Here is a 19,555-nt window from a genome sequence, read left to right on the forward strand (position 1 = left end):
AGAATAGACCTCCACATGCACGATGTTACTATGAATATTATTTGACATTCCAATTTATGTAACAAATAAGTAGGAAAGTTTTACTATGAACCATTAATGAATGCATTGTAATAAAAAGGACATTTTATGGAGCCCCAAATAATAAACTCTTTTTAAGAAAATGATAGTATTTAGAGGAGAAATGTAAGCCAATTTTTTTCTGTCTACCAGTTGATAAATCATTTAAAAGTTTTTAGATTTTTTTCCTTCCATCTTTAAAACTAGAGGAGGAGGAAGAGTAACAATAATAATGTGTTTATTCTACATCCTACGGATGTTTTGAAAATTCTGAACTACTACATGCTGATAAAAATGTGTTATTTACATTATAATTTTGGGAATGGCCAAATTACTATATGTAAATAAAGATATATTTTATTAGAAACATTCTAACTTCCTCTTTTGGTTTATGGGAAAAGCATATTTCATTGATGATATTTTGTGTGTTCACTTCTTTGAATTTTTTTTTTCTTCAATGATTTCTCCTTCCTTTCAATCTGATGGCTTTAAAGTAGGAAACTCACTTTTTGGTACATTGACATAATACTCTTTGTAACCTGTAAACATTTTCATATAATGCTTTCTGGATTAAAATTATTTAATTATTAATTATTAAAATTATTAAATAGTGTATTGGACACTTTATTTTTTTTCCCTGGTGAATTCTGAAATTTTCTTCCATGCACAAAAGCTTAGATGTATATATTTTCACTGAACATTGCAAAATATACATTGGGTTTTTGACATTCCGGCTTACATGTTCCTTGTTCTTCCTTTGAATCTCAACATCTTGTTTTTAAATTGCACAGCCATGAGGTTAATAATGGCTAGATTAAAGGAGCAGTTCTGACCCCGTTTGTTTCATATGAGGTATATGATGTGTTTGCCGATCTGAAAATAGCCCAACACAAAAAATACCCATACACTTTTATGGTTTGTTCTCCTTATGTATATATACAGAATACATGTGAGTTGTACATAAATGTATCAGATATTAGTGATAGATGTTGATAAAAATGTATATAAACAGCTTATTCATAATTTTTGTATTTCATATAATCATGTAGTATTAGTAACTTCAAATAAAAATTTCTCATAGGCTAGAGTAAAAGAATTAATATTTCATAATGACTTTATTCTCAAAATTCTGAAAACTTGAAAAAGTTAAGGAAGTAGAAGAAATTCAATTCCATGTATTTTAGCAGTTTGTTACTTTAATTAGATTTTTTTTTAACACATGTGGCTGCAATATAATTTCACTCCAGGAAAATGAATTATAGAATACTATTTTTAATTACACTGCAAGTCTGTCACATTTTAGAATGCTTGAAAATATTTTATGATTCAGTCATGAAATCTGTAATGTCTTATTTAGAAATGCAGACTGTATTTAATCTATTAAGGGCTTATAGGCATAATGACTTATTTAAAAAGTAAGTTACAAATAGATCAGTGAGCTTGTATAAATTAACCTCCTTTTTTTTTTTTCTCCTCTTCAGGCAGAGCTCACAGTTTGGAGATGAAAAAACTTTTAGTGATTCATCATTGCTGGAAAACCTCCAAAATAATCATGTAAGAGATATAAAACCATTATCTTTTCATTAATGAGTGAAAACTAATTTAATCTCTGTGAATTATCTTCCATATTTATACATATATTTCTATTTTATATATATGTTCATATACATACATCATTTTTAATAATTTTCTAAATCTATTATTGCTAAGTTCTTTTTACTTGGTCAGCATGAATTTGTGGTAGTTAGAAATTTAATTTTAATATTATTATTAATCAATACTCTACCTTCCAAAATATTTTATTAAATAACTGTAGAACTCAATTTGTATGAAACTTACTATTAATAATTTCAAGATATCTTAGAAATGAATTAGCTCAAAATGATATGCCAGTGCCGATCTATACAAGTAGAGCTTCAGACATCTGTCACCCATTGTGAACATTACACTTGTGGAGTTACAAGCACTTATTAAAATCCCATTAGATCAAATGATACCATTTCCAGGTGTTTAAACCCCAGAACTTCTTCTCACAATCACTTCAAGCTCAGTATGTCAAAACTTAAACACTTATTACCCCAAAGCGTGCTCCCTCTAGCACAGGTGGACTTACCCACTGTGCCCCTGGGTGGAGCTCTAGCAGTGTGTTCATACTGCATTTTTATGTATCTATTTTTCTTAAGAGAGCCTTCAACAGAATAAGAGCTTCAGGATCCACACATCCTAGACCTAGACTACCTCTTCCCTCTTGTGTTCACAGGTTCAGTAAATTGCACCATCTCTATCTTGTTACTCTTTCTAGGAACTTAAAGGTTGCTTTTGATACCTCCTTTTCCTCCATCTCCAGATTTATAGAGTCCCAGGCCCTTGTCAATACTAACTACTAGAATATATGCCAAAAGGCTTCACTTCATTCTCATTTTGACTGCCCAGTCTAGACCGCCAGCATCCCCCAGCCAGTCTGCTTGTTTCCATTGTCACTCCCTCCAGTTCTTGGTGCACATGGCTATGGGAGTGATGCCGTGGAGATCAGATCCCACACTGCCCTGGGCTAAACTGTCCTGCAGTTTCTCTCTTAACTTACAGTCCTGCCTAGGTCACCAGCCTCACTTGGAGCCACTCTCCCTTTCTCCTCCAGTCGCGCTGTCTCTTATTTTCTCAAGCATACTTCATTCTTTTCTTCTTTAGGATCTTTTCAGTCATGTCTGATTCCTGCCTGATGGAAAACTCTTTACTTAGTTCTTAATGAGGCTGAAAAATCATCAGCTTAAATGCCACATTATCTTGAGAACAACCCCAGCCTGGCCCAAATCACACTACATGATATTTATGCATTCTTTCCTTTATAGCCCTTTATACACTATAAATATTTGAGTATTTATTTGTGTTCTGTTTCCCCCCAAGAAGTCTAAGCTTCACATAGCAGGGACCGTGTCTGTTTTGTCTACTCTTCTAACCTGAACACAGAGTTTTCAAACAATGTTCTGATTTACCTTTCCAATAACTTCACTTTTTTTTAAAGTCTAAGAACATAGAGGAATATTTCTCCTTTATTAGTTTGAATGACATTTCTCTTCATCAGGAGCCAGACAGGAAGATGTTTAATTTAATGATCTGGCTTATTTTCTCTTATAAACGCTAATCTTGTAGAAAGGATTCACTTTTCCTCAGTAAAACTCCATTGTTCATAGGAATTCTTCAGTCAATTCTTTTTTATTTAGTAAAACATGTATCAGGTTAAGGTTGCCATTTTTGGAGAGTGGGAGAACAAAGCATTACAGAAGAATCTCTGGCCATCATCATCCCAACACAAAGTAGTGGAACCTCAGTAGGATCAGATGCCTAACATGTAAATCTGATCAGGAATTAGAAGCCGCTGAACATTTTAGAATTTTATGTCTTCTGAGAATAGGCTTCGACCATATCTACCTTTTTCACTGTGCCATTTCTACTTGACAGCGCAAGTTATCTTATATAGGTGTTTAGAACATGAATGAGAGGGTACAAGAATGAATGAGCTTAAATAAAAATATATTTTCTTCGTTTGCTGGCTTCTTAGTTGGCCATAACCTCATGCCCTCAATGTTTAACAGCTACACTCTGGTAGAAAGATGTGAAATAACATTGCTGCCATTAGTGTTGAAATGTCTAAATGAAAAGGCCTCAGTTATGTGTCTATTTCTTACAGCCAACTGCGCCTGTAATATGTGAATTTCTTACAATGATGGCAGTGTGTCACACAGCGGTGCCAGAGCGAGAAGGCGATAAGATTATTTATCAAGCAGCATCTCCAGGTACAAACAAAGCAATTGTGATATATTTTTTAAATGGAAAATTGTTCTGAAATTTGAGATTGTCTAGAAAAAAAATCAGTTTAATTTGAAAAAGTGAAGTAACCAAGTTGTTGTTTTTTTAGAAAATTTTATTTATACTGATTAGAAAAACCTTGGCTTTCAGAATTAAATATATGTATGTTAAAATATATGACTTTGTATATCTAACTTTTGGTATATGACATAAATAAATTGCATGAAAATTTTTAATAACAAAATTCACACAAGTACTTTTTTATATGCACATAGTAAGTTCTCACTTCTTTATAAATAACTAAGAATAAACTCTTAGTCAAAAACTGTTTTCTGCACATAGACAGGAAAAGGAAGATCTGTTTGCCTAATATTAGTGTGTATTTAGGAACACATTTTGCTTTCCTCTTTCCTCCATGAATGGTAATCATGGAACTTGTTATATTTATTTGAATAAGGAAAGTTTACACATTTGAAGGGGTTCCATAAAATACATACTAGCACAGTTATCAATATTTAATACTTAGGCTTGATTTTAGACCTACTGTCAATGTAAAGTTGGGTAAATAGTTAATTTGGTGAATGTAAGATTTTAGTAAAAACAGAACACACTTTGGAGAACTTTGTCCTAAGTGTTTTAAACTGTATTCTAAACCAGCACCTGTGATCTTGTACAATAACCAAATTCCTAAAAAGTGTAAGGAATGTTACATCTCATATTGTTAAGATACAAGCTATGTGAATGTTCTCTTATCCCAAACCCTACCTTCCCCAATAAGGTTTGATGTACATTGGTGATGAAACTAAACAATATGTGATAAAACGTCAGTTCATTTACAGCCATTTGTATTTTATCCTCGGGGAATAAAATTTATTTTTCTACATTCCATGTTTTAGGAGAAAAAGCATAACTCATAAGAGGTTACTTTTGTGCCATTCATTTGAGAAAGATTTTCTAGAGAATATGCTAGATGAATGGGGTACATTTAAATTTCCTGCTTAGATGTGTATGACCAACAGTGAGAGTTAATTTTCAGAGACATGAATCTGGGATCTATGCACATCTCAGACCGTGAAGGTTATTCTACTCATTCCCTTGGCATTGTCATATTCAGTAAAAAAAGAAATGGATTTTAATAGCAGGGGCCAGCATACAAAGAATTTTACTTCTTTTAAAGTTAAACAGAAAATTATATCACAATAACATATTTCTCTTGTTTTGGGGATACTTTTTTTTTCACCATGTATTTGCTTTCATCCATTTTCCTAAAACAGATGAGGGAGCATTGGTCAGAGCAGCCAAGCAACTGAATTTTGTTTTCACTGGAAGAACACCTGACTCGGTGATTATAGATTCAGTAAGTTCTTTATTTTCAAGTCTTTTTCATCAAAGCAATATATGTTCATAGCTCCAAAGATAAGATAAAACCAAAAAAGGCTCATAATAAAATAGGGGTTCCTTTGCCAGTTCCCCTCTCCAGAAGCAACTACTTTCTATTCTTCTATCTCTTCAGATATTTATGCATCTCATATTTTCAAATAATGTTATTAATGGTACACATCTGATTCTTCAATTTTAGACATATCTACAGACTTTCTATTCTATTGTGTTAAATGAGAATTTCTCTTGAGTCACCATCCCTTTCCAATGCTATTAGAATTATGTCACAGTCTTTGGTTAAATATTCACACCCAATTTTTTAAGTGGGCAAAAGACTTGAACAAACATTCCGCAAAAGAAGGTCCATGAATGGCCAGTGAGCATGTGAAGAAACATCATTAGTCATCAGGGAGATGCAGATTAAAATCACAATGACATGCTACATATCCACAAAAAAGGCTAAAAGTGAAAACATTGGCAGCATTAAATGTTAGTGAGAATGTAGAGCAAGTGGGGCACCCAATTGTTGCTAGCAGATATGTGTAAAAGGATATGAGCCCTTCAGAAAACCTTTTAGAATTTTTTAATACAGGTAAACATACACTTCACCCAGCAATTATACTTGTAGCTACTCAGGAGCAATTAAAACTTAGGTGCACGAAAAGATGTCTAATGGAATGTTCATAGCAGCTTTATTCATAGTAGCCAAAAACTGGAGCTAAACCATAAACATTGTGACATACTTATGCAGTGGAACATCTAAACAATAAAAAGGGAGGGATTATTGATTCATCAACAGCATGGATAAATCTCGAAAACATGTTGAACAAAAAAGCCAGACACAAATGAGCACAGCCTTTTTAATTCCATTTCTATGCAGCCTGAGATTAGACAAAAGTGATTTGTGATGATAGAACAGAACAGTGTTTGCCTCAGGGTCTGGGAGGAGACTGATTTGGAAGCACAAAAAATTTATGGGCCATTGAGCGTGTTCTGTCTCTCAGTTGGGGGTGGGGTTACACCAAGTGTACCTTTGTCAAACTGTACAGTACATTTAAGGTCTGTGTACTTTATTGTATATAAATTGTATCTCAATCAAAAAATCATTATTTCATGTTTATATTATTAGACCTGTACCAGTGTTCAGAGCTGATGTTGTTGTATTCAGTAATTGCTTTCTTTTTTAACATTACATTTCCCGGCACAGAATTATTTCCTGAAAATAGTTTTTGCCTTTATTTCCTAAAGATAAGTCCTTTGTCTTTTTTTAATTGCTTAATTTTCTCTGTACCTATTGCTAATTGTTCCCTACCTTCATAGGACCTTTGATCAGTGCTGTCACACCAAATAATCTGTCAGTCGGCAGTTCTCTGCTGGAGACACCCCTCTTACAGTCCTGCATTCCCCAGGGCAGCTTTGTTCAAAGACCAGCTTCTATGTCACTTCCTTCTGATTTTCTCCTGTTTGGAACTGTTTCTTGTATCTCAAATTTTCCTTCTTAGTGAACTCCTTTGTTCTGATGGGACACATTTGCTGTCAGTTTCACCAGGTGAAAAAGTTGCTACAGAAACAGAGGACACAGTAGTGAAAGCCCTCGATAAACTTCAGACTCTCAGGGCTCTGAGACGCACTCGGGGGCAGTTCTCAGTCTCCTTGACAGTTGTCATCCTGGAATTGGTTTACTGTCTTCCTGGGAACTTTCTTTACTTCTATTCTGTGTTACATCTTTTATTTTCTAAATCCCATTTTCAAGAGTATAAAACACTGCAAAAAGTTTTATGCCACATATGAAGCAAATGCCAAACCACTTCAGTCTGGTGCTGAAACAAGTGAAGAGGCATCCAGGACACACTCACTGGGCCCTCATGCCCATCAGCAAACCCAGAACCTGAAACTCCAGTGACCGACATGAAGTTGTGTTTTTAAATTCTCTTGCCTCCAAATTGCTTGTTTCTGTTGGTTTTGGGTATCTGTGTTCCGTGTCGGTGGCTATACTTAGATGTCTGTTCCTCTTTAATAGTCTCATGGTTAAGAGTGAGGAACTTAAAAGCTAATGTGGGAGTTCTGAGCATAAGAGGGCACTTGTCAGTGTTGAGCTTCAGTGTAGGGTGGTCTGGTGGGCTTAATTTGGGAAGTTGTGGTGTCTCTATGTTTAGGGCTTCTCTTGAGTTTGTTGGATTCCCCAGAAAATAAATTTCTTTCTGCAAAAGTCAAGCTGCTAAAATGTGGGGAACTCAATGGGTTGGGGTATCAGTGCCCAGCATTTAGTATGAATATGATAAGAATGCCATGTCTTCAACTGTGCCAACTTCTGGACAAAAGAGCCTCTGTTTTACCCTTTATAGAGCAAAGCCTCTGGTCTTCTGCCAGTGTGCAGGAAGGGGAGGTGCCGGGAGCTGCCTTTCCAGTAGCTCTTTCCCAGTCCTCCCCATTTTAGGCCCCTCCTTTACCTCACAGATCTAGAACTATCTGAAATTTCACTTCTTAAGCCTTTTAAGGGTTATGTGGTACAAATTAGGTTTTTTCTCAGCTTTTCCTCTGGCTACTATAGGGTCTGACCTCGGATCTATACAGTAGGATACAGCTCACTGATCGATTTTCTTGCCTCCAAATTTTTGTTGCTATTTCTCCTTTCTCATCTTCCTGCCACTGCGAGTTTCTCCTTTCTTTTTCAGTGTGGCTTTAGTTTCAGTGACGCTTTGGAAAGGACAGAAATTAAATGTATATGCTAACTCTTATATCTTAACTTGAAAGTTAGTAAGTTCAATTTAAAATGATGTATTTCAGAAGTGGCAATTCGTGTTAATATTTTTTACATTAAAATTCCATGTCTAGGGTTTATTTCCAAGAAGTCAAAGATACTTAAAACTTTATATAGTTATAATAGCTTTATATAGTTACAGATAAAACTATATAAACTTTATAGAGTTATAAATATATATATATAGCTCAACAGAAAAGGCATTTTCTCTTCAATGCCAACTTTGATTGCTGTCTTGGGAGTGACTGCATGACTGTGGTTCATATCAAAATAATGGGGTCTGTGTAATGTATTAAACATTATTTACTTGTAGGCACTGAAAGGCTCAAGGGAAAATGCATAAGAAATTTGATGGTAAACTAGTAGAGTATTCTCAAAGTAATTCCCCCATCTCTTTTTTCTTTTTTCATGTTCAAGTGACTATATATATAAAATCACTTATTCTTTTTCTTCATAGCTGGGACAAGAAGAAAGATATGAATTGCTCAATGTCCTGGAATTCACCAGGTAAAACATCTACTCTGTGATTTGTATCTATGAGATGAATTTCTATCCATTTTTACTTTTTTCCTTTTAAATAACTAGAAAGTATGCTTTATTTTTATTTGAATTTATTTAGACAAAATATGAAAACCTTAAGTATAGTTTTTAACAGTCAAAAGTGTAGATAAATCACAAACAGCTTTCTTCAGAGTGTTGTAAGGCATGACTCCTAAAGGCAATATACAAATATTTTTTAACATGACTGTGTATATCACAGCTGTGAGTGTGAGATATAAAACCAGGAGTCTGACAGCTAGTGATCTCCTGTATAAGGCAAATTCCCATGCTAACTTTCTTAAAAACGGCATTTTCTTTTCAGTGCCAACTTCAATTTCCTTCTTAGTTGGGGATGACCACATGAAAGAGTTTAATATCAAAATAATAGGGTCCAATTTATTAAACATTGTTTTCTTGTATGCACTGAAATACTGAAGGTAAAATGCATAAGATGTTGGGTAGTTAACTGTAGTAGGGTATTCCCAAAGTAATTCCCCCATCTCTCTTTTTCTCCATGTCCAAGTGACTATTTTTCCCAAGCCTGCTTTTATTATATCTGTAATAGAATAAATATGTCAATATGTTTGTTTATTAACACACACTTAGAAGCACTGTACTAAAAGTAGGAAGTACTCTGAAGAAAAATAGAGCAAGGGGAGGAATTTAAGCTCCTTCAGGATGCTGGGATGGGGGTAGGCTTAAGGATGAAAGTGAGAAAACTGAACGTGATGGTATTAAAGTAGTCTCTGTGAAAAACATTAGTGGTTTGGCCTAGGACTCTGACCGTGAAAATAAAATGAAGGTGGTAGATTCCTTTTGGAGCAACGTTGGGGACTTGAGAATGGCTTGGGATGTGGAAGGAGAAAAGAGGGCGTAGTTAGAGTCTCTGGCGTGAACAGCTGGGTGGATGTAGGACCAGATTACATAGATAGCAGGTGCAAGAATAGGAATAGATGTGGAGGGTGAGATGTTTGAATCATTAAGTTTTAGAAGCCCATGAGATACACAAACTGAGGTGTCAGAGGTAGGCTGTTGGATATGAGGTCCTGGAACATCAAAGAGAAGCCTGTAGCTGAAATGTAAATTCGATAGTCATTGGCCTGTACGTGGTATTTAAAGCCATGAAAATGAGTTGGATCTGCTGGATATAAAATATCGAGTGAGGGAAACAAGAAAGGCTGAGGGTACTGAGCTATGAATAACTCCAACTTTTAAGGCTTGATTTGAAAAAGAGGAATCAGCAGAAGAGACTGCTTTGTGCTTAGGGAAATAAAGGATAAAGAGGATAACAGCACAAAGCCAAGAGAAAAGGATGACTGAGGAGAGAATAGCCATCTGTGCCCCGCTGCTGTAAAGGTGGGTGAGACAGAGATTGGAAGTGTGCATTGGATGTAGCCATTCAGGGGAGTGGTGAGGGGAGACGTGCAGTGGGAATGACTGGGGAGGGGAGCAGTTCGTGGAGACAGCATGTAGAGGAGCTGTTCTGAGACGTGAGCTGTGAAAGGGATGGGAGGGGAGGAGAGCCGGCTGAAAGGGCATGCCCCTTGTGGCCGAGGGTTGTCAGGGGTTAGTTTTGGAGCAGACAGACTAGAATATGTTTAAATACTGATGAGAAGGACCCATTCTAGAAGGAAAAGATGCAGATTCCGAGGAAAGCAACGTAACTTTAGGAGTGGGGTTACTGAGTGAGGTGAAAAGGTTCCCCCGCTAGGAAAAAATCTAGGAAAAGGTCTCTGCTAGGAAAAAAATTTCCTCCATTGTATCAAGGAAAGAGCCAGAGGGTGCTGCACAGAGAGTATATGTGGTTTCAATGACAGAAAGAAGAGGAATTTATTGTCTGAGGCATCCGTTAAGGTGAATTGCAAAAATTCACAGTCTGGAGTGACAAGAGTGCATTGGAGACTGGGAGAATGGAGCAGGTGTTTATACTCCTGTAGAGAGAACAAGCTTATTAGTTAGACAAATGGGTTGCTGGGCAGTACAGAGCCCATGATCAGTTGACATTGGTTTCATGTGTTTACCAATCTTTGTGACTGGTGACTTTTGTTCAGCAATGTCCACTTACTCTGGTGTTCCCCAGAAAGAGTTCCCATTCACCCAGGATTCAGGAGTTTTGCCAGGAGAACATAAGAGCAAGGAAGTTGATGACTTTGAGATCATGTCACGAAACTAAATTAAAAGAGGCACAAATTAAGAACGTCTGAGATGGAGTATAGAATATCCAGACATCATTGCAAAGGACCCAAATAAGGGTGATAGAGATCACACACACTACTACAGTGGAGACAAGAACTAAGTACTTCCAGATACTCTGAAACTCCTGATGACACACCATGATGTAATATCTAACTGCTACTTCATATTGGTCTCATCTCAGTATGTTAGCAGCAGAACATCATAAGATAAAACAGATGGATGCAAACACTTGGCAAGCGCTTTCTCCCCTTCATTTTTGGAGAGGCTGCTCTACATGCTTGGTACCAAATGGCGCCTATCCTATGTGATGCTGTATCAGTTTGTTCTATTCAAAACACACATTTGCTGTCCCTTTGCTAATGCATTGAAATATGTTGTGTATTAGTCGAACACTTTTTATTAATCTTTATGTAACCAACACAATTAAACTTAAAATGTTTTTGCTCATTAGCTTAGTTAGCATTGTAATATAAGCTCGGTTTTTTACATGATGTCCATGGTTTGCTTGTAATCATTGAAAAACAATAGTTGTGAATACTAAAGTCAGTTTGAAAGTGCTGGTGTTTGCCTTTATGTGTGACTGGGTATGTACTTAAAATCAAGTATCATTTCTATTTTTAATAAAAGCTGTAGTGAAAATTCATCTTACAAGATACTGCCTTAAATATTTTTTAAATCTGAAACACTGAAACAGAGCTCCCCTCTCCTCCGATGGGTCCTAACTCCTCCAGGATTCTAGGGAGCCTTTTGTAAATTAGTGCTCTATGGCAGCAGATGGTACCCTGGTGCCTTAAGGAACATAATGTAGCTTTCAAAGGTACCCAACTGTACGTACACCCAGGGGATGGTTTGTATGTGTGGAAGGACAGGGCTCATGTTTTGGTCAAATTTATTTTTTTCACTGTGAGTCTTAAAATATGTGAGGCATGACACACACATATATATGCATATTCTCAGTATGAAGACACATTATGGTAAACCTCTTTCTTTCAGCGCTAGAAAAAGAATGTCGGTGATTGTTCGCACTCCATCCGGGAAATTACGACTTTACTGCAAAGGAGCTGTAAGTTTTTATTTTTGCCTTTTACAGTTTTGATTTATGATGGTTCATAATGTGTATGTTAAGCATTCTGCTATGGAAATGTAACACAGATGTTTAGCATGAAGTTGCTGACATCCACTTTTGTTGGTGTTTTATAGTAATAGTATTCAGCCTCTTCTGGTGAAATGTGAAATTCCTTCTGGGTAAATTTGGTGCTTTGAAAAAGTTTGGCCTAGGTTATTTATATAATTCAATTTTTGATACATAATATTTGACATTTATAGTATATAAATATGTTGGAAGACAATTACATACAAAAATCTTTTAAATTGTGTTAGAAATGTAGTGATTCACAGCAGTTTGAATCTAATTATTCAAAGACCATAGAAATGGGTGAAAAAATTTAACAATTTTTCACAATTACTGCTATAATTTCTTCATGTGGTAATTACCATTTGTCTTGCATTGTTTTAATTATAACTGTATTTCTCACTATTGATTGGCTTTGGTACATTGGCAAGTTACATTGACAGAAATTGTGGTATGTCATTCTAGCTGAATTTCCCTGGTTAAAATATGTTTATGCTCATGGAAAAACAAAAAATCTACTGACCGGGGCCTTCTCTGGTTCTTAAAATTAGTCAGTATTTTCCTTCTGAATTATCCTTTCCAGGTGCCTAGTCCATTTGGACTAGTCGGGTAACTTACCAAGTTGGAACTTCCCAATTTTAAATATAATCAACTATATTGCTTTAGCACATGGAACTTGGAAACTTAACTTAGTAAGAAGTCCAACCTTATTATTTAAATTTCTGTTGAGAATGTTTTGCAATGCCTTGTTTATAAAGCTTGAAGTGCAATTTTTGAATGCCTTAGTTTTAAAGCATTTTGGCAGAATTATTTTATGATGTCCCATTAATTTCATTTTTAAATTCCTTTGGTTATTGATTCAAACGTCTAACATTTATTCATTGTGTGCATTTTATCTACCAGACTTTGAACTGCATTTTGGGGATAGGAAGATAAGATCCAAGACTTGTTAGAAGCTTAAGACTAGTCAAGGAAATATATATATATATATAAAGAAAATATTTGGATACAATATTGATATATATTGTTAAAATCTTCCACATCTGAATGGTAACTTCAGTGATAAGGGAATAAAGAAAGCCTTTAAGACCTCTCACTTTAAATGGCCAATATGTGTCCGGTTTACTAAATCAAACTCACACTCTTTCTTAGTTTTGAGTACTCTTCTATCCAGACACTATGGGGAGTTAAAGCATTGAATAAAAAAATAATAACACTAGACTTCCCTTTTGGTAATTTTCATATTTAGCTTGCTTATTGCATTGTTTCCCCCATTCCCAAATTGGCTGTGAATTGCGGTTAAATACTAAAAATGCGTAAACATGTAAAACAGCAATGTACATTTGAGAACTACATGGAATATGACATGGAATAGCAGACTGTTAGGTGAAAAGGTAAGCATTAGTTAGGTCATGGTTTTTACATGCTCAAGAACTTGTACTGTTTTTCTGGATCATTCTGATGCCATTTAGGAAGATTATTTAAAGCAGAAAAGATATGCATACAGAGTTACCACTTAAGGTTATTGACTATAATCCAGGCAAGAATTGCTAAGGATCTGAGCCAAGAACATTGTAGGGAAGATTAAGAAGACAGAGATTTAGGATTTAGTAATTGATTGCATTTGGGTGATGAGGAAAAATATGACTGTGGGTAAAATTGCAATATTTCCAGAATCTCTCTCCTGGCCTTAGTGCATCTCCATATCAATATGTGTTTCCAAGGGATGGAGAGAAGTAGTCCATCTCCACATCAGTAGGTGATTATACGGGGGATGGACAAGCCAGTGTGAGTGGGACAGGAGAGGTTTTTGGGCCTCCCCAGTGGAAAATGGGAGAGAAACGGGTGAGTGAGAGTGACGGCCAGAGAGTGAATGGAGTCAGGCTCCTTGTAAGCAATAAACGGGTTTCCCCCACTTTATTTTTTCCCCAGGACTGATTGTGGCTTCACAGGTTTATTTTGCCCCAGGCTGGGAATACACGCCCCCGCCTCCCCACCCCCAGGGTTTCAGTGACCTAGGACTACTGTCAGGGACCTGTGTACATGAAGTGGTACTGCTTACCAAGATAGAGGGCTGGGAACTACATCTGGACCATAAGGCAGACATATCTGAATTTCACAGTGGAAAAAAATCTGGGGTGCCAATATAAATTTAGGAGTTAACAAGTATAGTTGGAGACTGAGAGAAGGGGAATGATGAGATCTCATATGAAAAAAATATTACATGAAAAGAGAGGAGGACTAAAGGTGAAAAGTAGAAGATCTAAAAAAGGAGATGGAAATTTGGAGGAGAGACTGAGGAATCTGTTGATTCCTTGGTAGAGTTAATAATCAATAGTGATAAGTGCAACAGAAGATTTTAGTAATAAAAGTCTATTAAGAAGTCATCAGTATGTTCCAGCTGAGGTAACATAGTCTGTTTATCCTTTGATGTATCTCTTCTATTCCAAAATCATGGCAGCGATGGATATAGTATAAAGGGAAAGCAGAAAGATAAAACCAGGCTCAAAAACAAGGTAAACATCTTTGTAGACCAAAATGGGCATAGAAAACCAAAGTTGTACATTGAACTAAAGTCTTGAGCTGAGTAGGATACAAATTGCAGGCACTGGGAGCAGAGGCTGGAATTTGGTTTTCTGTGGGGCGAAGGGGGCAAATAATACTTAATGTAAAATGCAGATGGGAACCAGCCTCCCCTCTTTAAAGCCTGAGATAGTGGTGAGCTCCCTAATCATGAGAAGAGATTGAGGGGCGCTCATGCCAACCTCTGCTGGAGGGTGTATAAAACCACTAGACTGGGATGCTTGCAAAGAGGAAAGAGAGCAAGAGCAAAACTTAGAGACACATGAGGAAATCTCATGCCAAAGAGAAAATAAGCACATAAGTAACTGGAGCATGAATTCACTCCAGATGAAATCATTTGTGTAGACCTTCTAACAAAGGATGATTGAGGTTCAACATGATAAAAATTACAGTTATTTTTAATCAAAAAGAAATTGGGAAGGGGAGCAGAAATCCATGTAAGATAAATTATAAATCATTAATAAATTTAAGAAAAAATATCAAGAGATGAAATAAACCCCAGATTAGACAGACTCAAAGGAGTAGGGGATAGAGTTAATGAATGGACAATAGTACTGAAGTTAATCTAAACTATAGCATAAAGAGATGGTGGGTTGTGGGTGTGTATGTTTATGGATGACTTGTTTTTCTTGCTTCTTTCCAGATTTTCTGCAATGAGGTTGCCTTACTTTGTTCATTTTTAAATTTAAAAAAATGGAAAAGTACACAATGCACAATTTATGTCTGCAGCAGTACCATTTAGGAAAAGTTAGATTTATGCAAATAAAAATGTATTTATTCAATAAAATAAAAAATCTATTCCAACACTTACATGCCAGAAGAGAAATTAGAAACTTGACAAATATACTTAATGCTTTGAGGACCTTGGAGTGATTGAAAGTTTCGAAGTAAGTGCCCCCTAAATAAAATCCTGTGCCATATGCAAAATAAGACTACATCTGAAATTAATTTTTTTTTAGTGGTTCACCACCACATCAAAGGCAAAGTACAGAAAATTCTGAATAGCACACATCATCACAGAAAATGGTTGTCTGTATTTACACATAAATGTGTCTAATGTCTTTAGCAAACACTCCTGTTCAAAGAGGTCTGAGCTTCATGCAGCAGGTCTGTCTCACCGTGTTGTTTAACCTGACAACAGAATCCGATTCCTTGATGGTAATTGGCTATTTATAGCAAGATTATGTAGATAACTTTCCTGTAACTTGCATTGCTTAAATAAGTAATTGTTAAATAAGTAATTTGTTTTCTGCTTGATGACTTCTTGTTGACTCTAGTATTTCTTTGTATTTGGCAATGTTGTATAAGGTGGTATTTCATACAAGAGAAATTTCAGAATGATTGAGAATTACAGCAAGTGTTTTACTTACATAACACGTATTTTTTGAACACCTGCCATGTGCAAGACACCATAGGTCAGGAAAGAGCAGTATTGGAACTTCAGTTTAAAAGATGAATAAGCATGATGTTGAGCATCTTTTCATGTGTCTGTTGGCCATCTCTATGACTTCTTCAGAAAAATGTCTATTCTGGTCCTCTGCCCATTTTTTAACTAGATTTTTTGTGTGTGTGGTGGTGAGTTGAATGAGTTACTTACATTTTTTAGATATTAATGCCTTATTGGATATTTCATTTGTAAATATTGTCTCCCATCCAGTAGGTTGCCTTTTTGTCTTCATGATTTCCCTCATATGCAGAAAGTTTTTAGTTTTATGTAGTCCCACTTGTTTATTTTTGTTTTTGTTCACCTTGTCTAGAAAGACATATTCAAAAAAATATTGCTAAGACTGTGTCCAAGAGTTTACTGCCTACTTTTTAGTTTAGGAGTTTTTAAGCCTTCATTTAGGTCTTTAATCCATTTTCAGTTTATTTTTGTGTACTGTGTAAGAAAGTGGTCCAGTTTTATTCTTTTGCATGTAGCTATCAAGTTTTCCCAGTACCATTTATTGAAGAGACTGTCTTTTTCCCATTGTATATTCTTGCCTTCTTTGTTACAGATTAATTGACAATGTAAGTGTGGGGTTTTTTCTCGGCTCTTTACTCTGTTCCATTGATGTATCTATTTTTGTGCCAGTTTCATACTGTTCTGGTTACTATAGCTTTGTAGTATAGTTTGAAAGCAGGGAGCTTGATATCTCCAGCTTTGTTCATCATCCTCAAGATTGCTTTGGCTATTCAGGGTCTTTTATTCTTCCATATAAATTTTAGGATTATTTATTCTAATTCTATGAAAAATACCATTGGTATTTTAATAGTGATTTCTTGACTATGTAGATTGCTTTGGGCAGTATGGATTTTTTTTTTAAGTAAGGTATCATTGATAACAATCTTATGAAGGTTTCACATGAGGAATATTGTGGTTTCCACATTCACCCATATTATCAAGTCCCCTCCAACCCCATTGCAATCACTGTCCATCAGTGTAGTAAGATGCTATAGAGTCATTACTTCTCTTCTTCATGCTATATGGGCAGTATGGATATTTTAACAATATTCTTCCAATCCATGAGCACTGTATATCTTTCTATTTATTTGTGTCATCTTCAGCTTTTGTAATCAATGTCTTACAATTTTCAGACTACACCTCTTTTATCTCCTTAGTTAAATTTATTCCTAGGTGTTTTATTCTTTTTGATGCAGTTGTAAATGGGATTGTTTTCTTAATTTCTCTTTTTACTAGTTCATTATTAGTATATAGACATGCAACAGATTTCTGTATATTGATTTTGCATCCTGTAGCTTTGCTGAATTCATTTATTAGGTCCAGTAGTTTTTGGTGGAATCTTTAGGCTTTTCTATATATAGTATCGTATATGTGCAAATGGTGCATTGCAGAGTTCAGATTGAGTTGCAGATATTGAGCCATCCTTGCATCCCTGGATTAAATCCTACTTGATCATAGGGAATAATCCTTTTAATATATTTTAATTGTGTTTACTAATATTTTGCCAAAGATTTTTACATCTATGTTAATTAGGGATGTTAGTCTGTAGTTTTCATTTTTTGTAGAGTCTTTTTCTGATTTTGGTATCAGAGTAATGCTGGCTTCATAGAATAAATTTAGAAGCATTCCTTCATCTTCTTTTTTTTGGAATAATTTGAGGATAGGTATTAACTCTTCTTTAAATATTTGATAGAATTCTCCTGTGAAGCCATCTGGTCCTCATTGTTTTTGGGAGTTTTTTGATTGCAGGTAATCAGTCTGTTCAGATTTTCTATTTCTTTCTGGTTTAGTCTTGGAAAATTGTGTATTTTTAGGAATTTATCCATTTCTTTGAGGTTGTCCAATTTGGTAACAGGGAAACAACTTTTTTACTGAAAATTCACCTAAAATGAATTACTTAACATGAAGCTGCAGTTTCTTTACATGAGTGACCTCAGCAGCCTCTCCTCCGCATGATTTTCCCACTCTTACCTTGCTAAGTACCAGGACACCAGATAAGTTAGGATTTTCTGTAAATGTGGAACTCATCAGGCTCTAAGCCTGACCCTAGGGGGTACACAGGCTTTCATTCCTCTTATGAAACCTTTTTTGTTGTTGTTCCTAACAGTGGACCAAATATTTGATATAGCCCTCTGAATAAATGAGTATTACTTTGGGTGAAAGGGTTATGTCTTTATTATTCACATGTAAGCATGGCCAGTGGTGACATACTATTCAGTTCATACAGAGCACCACATTCTATCCTCTGCTTTCCTTGATACTATAAAGAAAGTAAAAAAAATTTCTATTCTGAGCATCAGTTTCTTCCACCAGAATGCTTGGTTACATTACAGAATTTAATCTGACTAGCCTTATTACTTACCACTTTTGTTTTCATGATTTTAATATTTTAAAAGGTTTTCTTAGTTGGCCTATTTTAATTTCATTGAAGATTTCATTAGCCTTTGAAAAATATAGAGTTCATAAGTTATACCTTTCATTCTCAGAAAGTAGCCATGAGGGGAAATTATCATTTCCTTTTGCTTTGCCCCCCTTCCCATTCCGCCACTGAAAAATGAAAAGAAATTCATAATTGGGGACTGGAATATTCCATCTGTTCTGAGGTCACTAAGTTCTGTTTCTCTCAAGGGTTCTAAATCATACTCCATTAGTCTACTTCGAAATCTCAACCCTGAGACTGGAGATCTCAAAATGGGTAATACCACTGAGAAAGTAATTGCAGGTAAATGATTTATTTTTTCCTGGTCTAATAAAACCATGAAGGCCAAATACTAAACTTTTTAAACATTAAACTCAAGCTGAAGAATAAAAGAGCAATAGGCAATTTATAAAGGGGGGAAAGAAAAGAAACACAGTGGTGCATAAAGTTAAATCTGAAGGAGACTTTAATGATAATCCACTAATTGAATATTACAGACTAAGTCAATTCCATCTTAAAGCTAAAGTAACACAGTCAGAAGTATTCAGCTATAAGGCAATACTGGGTTTCTCCAAGATTCTCCATATTCTACCCACCAGCCCACACAGTGATTTAGATCTGTGTTTCTCAAAGTGGGTTTCTCCAAGATTCTCCATATTCTACCCACCAGCCCACACAGTGATTTAGATCTGTGTTTCTCAAAGTTGGCTCTTTCATGCACACCGGTCACATAAAGATGCCCTAGCCCCTGGCAGGTTCAGTAGTGACTGAACTGGGGACACATCCCATGTCACCCCCTTGGAGATGCGCTGTGCTCATTAGCATCTTAAAGGCTCTAAGAAGTATTGTAGCAGGGAAAGCTCTTCAGCTCTTTCCAGTCCAGCATTTCCCAACCCCCTTGAGGGCTGCACCCTGCTTCCTGTGGCATCTGTGAACACTGCAGTGTTCTGCAAAACCTGCAGGGGTAGGGAGAGATCTTGCCACACCTGGGAGGTAAGTGGAATATTGACAGAATATGAGATTTTGGACGTTGGAGTAACTATGGATTTATTCAGAAAGGAGAAAGATAAAAATACAGGTCTAGAACCTTATTTCTCAGTGTTAAAAGGAAAATCGTATTATTAGGGGAAGATATTTTGTGCTTTAAACTTAGGCTAAAAGTGATTGTTTTTATACTGATTTGCTGCTAGTAATATTGCCAATATCAACTTTATTAAACTCAGAGTGCTTAAAATA

At 35.7% G+C, this 19,555-nt stretch overlaps 1 protein-coding gene and 1 long non-coding RNA gene across 7 annotated transcripts in view; one reads left to right on the forward strand and one right to left on the reverse strand.

The window, feature by feature from the left end:
* ATP8A1 (ATPase phospholipid transporting 8A1) overlaps positions 1–19,555 on the forward strand; it is a 222,501-nt gene that overhangs the window by 96,528 nt on the left and 106,418 nt on the right. For all 6 annotated transcript variants that reach the window (XR_012131751.1, XM_037002854.2, XM_037002856.2 and 3 more), the window contains 5 exons: positions 1,539–1,611; positions 3,746–3,851; positions 5,139–5,221; positions 8,463–8,512; positions 11,735–11,804. Coding sequence is in view for 5 of the 6 variants with exons in the window: in XM_037002854.2 (XP_036858749.1) it covers positions 1,539–1,611; positions 3,746–3,851; positions 5,139–5,221; positions 8,463–8,512; positions 11,735–11,804 (382 nt within the window). In the remaining variant the exon portion in view is untranslated. The remainder of the gene's footprint in view (positions 1–1,538; positions 1,612–3,745; positions 3,852–5,138; positions 5,222–8,462; positions 8,513–11,734; positions 11,805–19,555) is intronic.
* The window catches only part of LOC118969196 (uncharacterized), a 28,804-nt gene continuing 21,059 nt past the window's right edge, over positions 11,811–19,555 (reverse strand). The window contains exon 5 of the long non-coding RNA XR_005057131.2: positions 11,811–19,305. This is a non-coding gene — a long non-coding RNA (uncharacterized lncRNA). The remainder of the gene's footprint in view (positions 19,306–19,555) is intronic.

This window comes from Manis javanica, chromosome 5, assembly GCF_040802235.1.
Source record: "Manis javanica isolate MJ-LG chromosome 5, MJ_LKY, whole genome shotgun sequence".
NCBI lineage: Eukaryota > Metazoa > Chordata > Mammalia > Pholidota > Manidae > Manis > Manis javanica.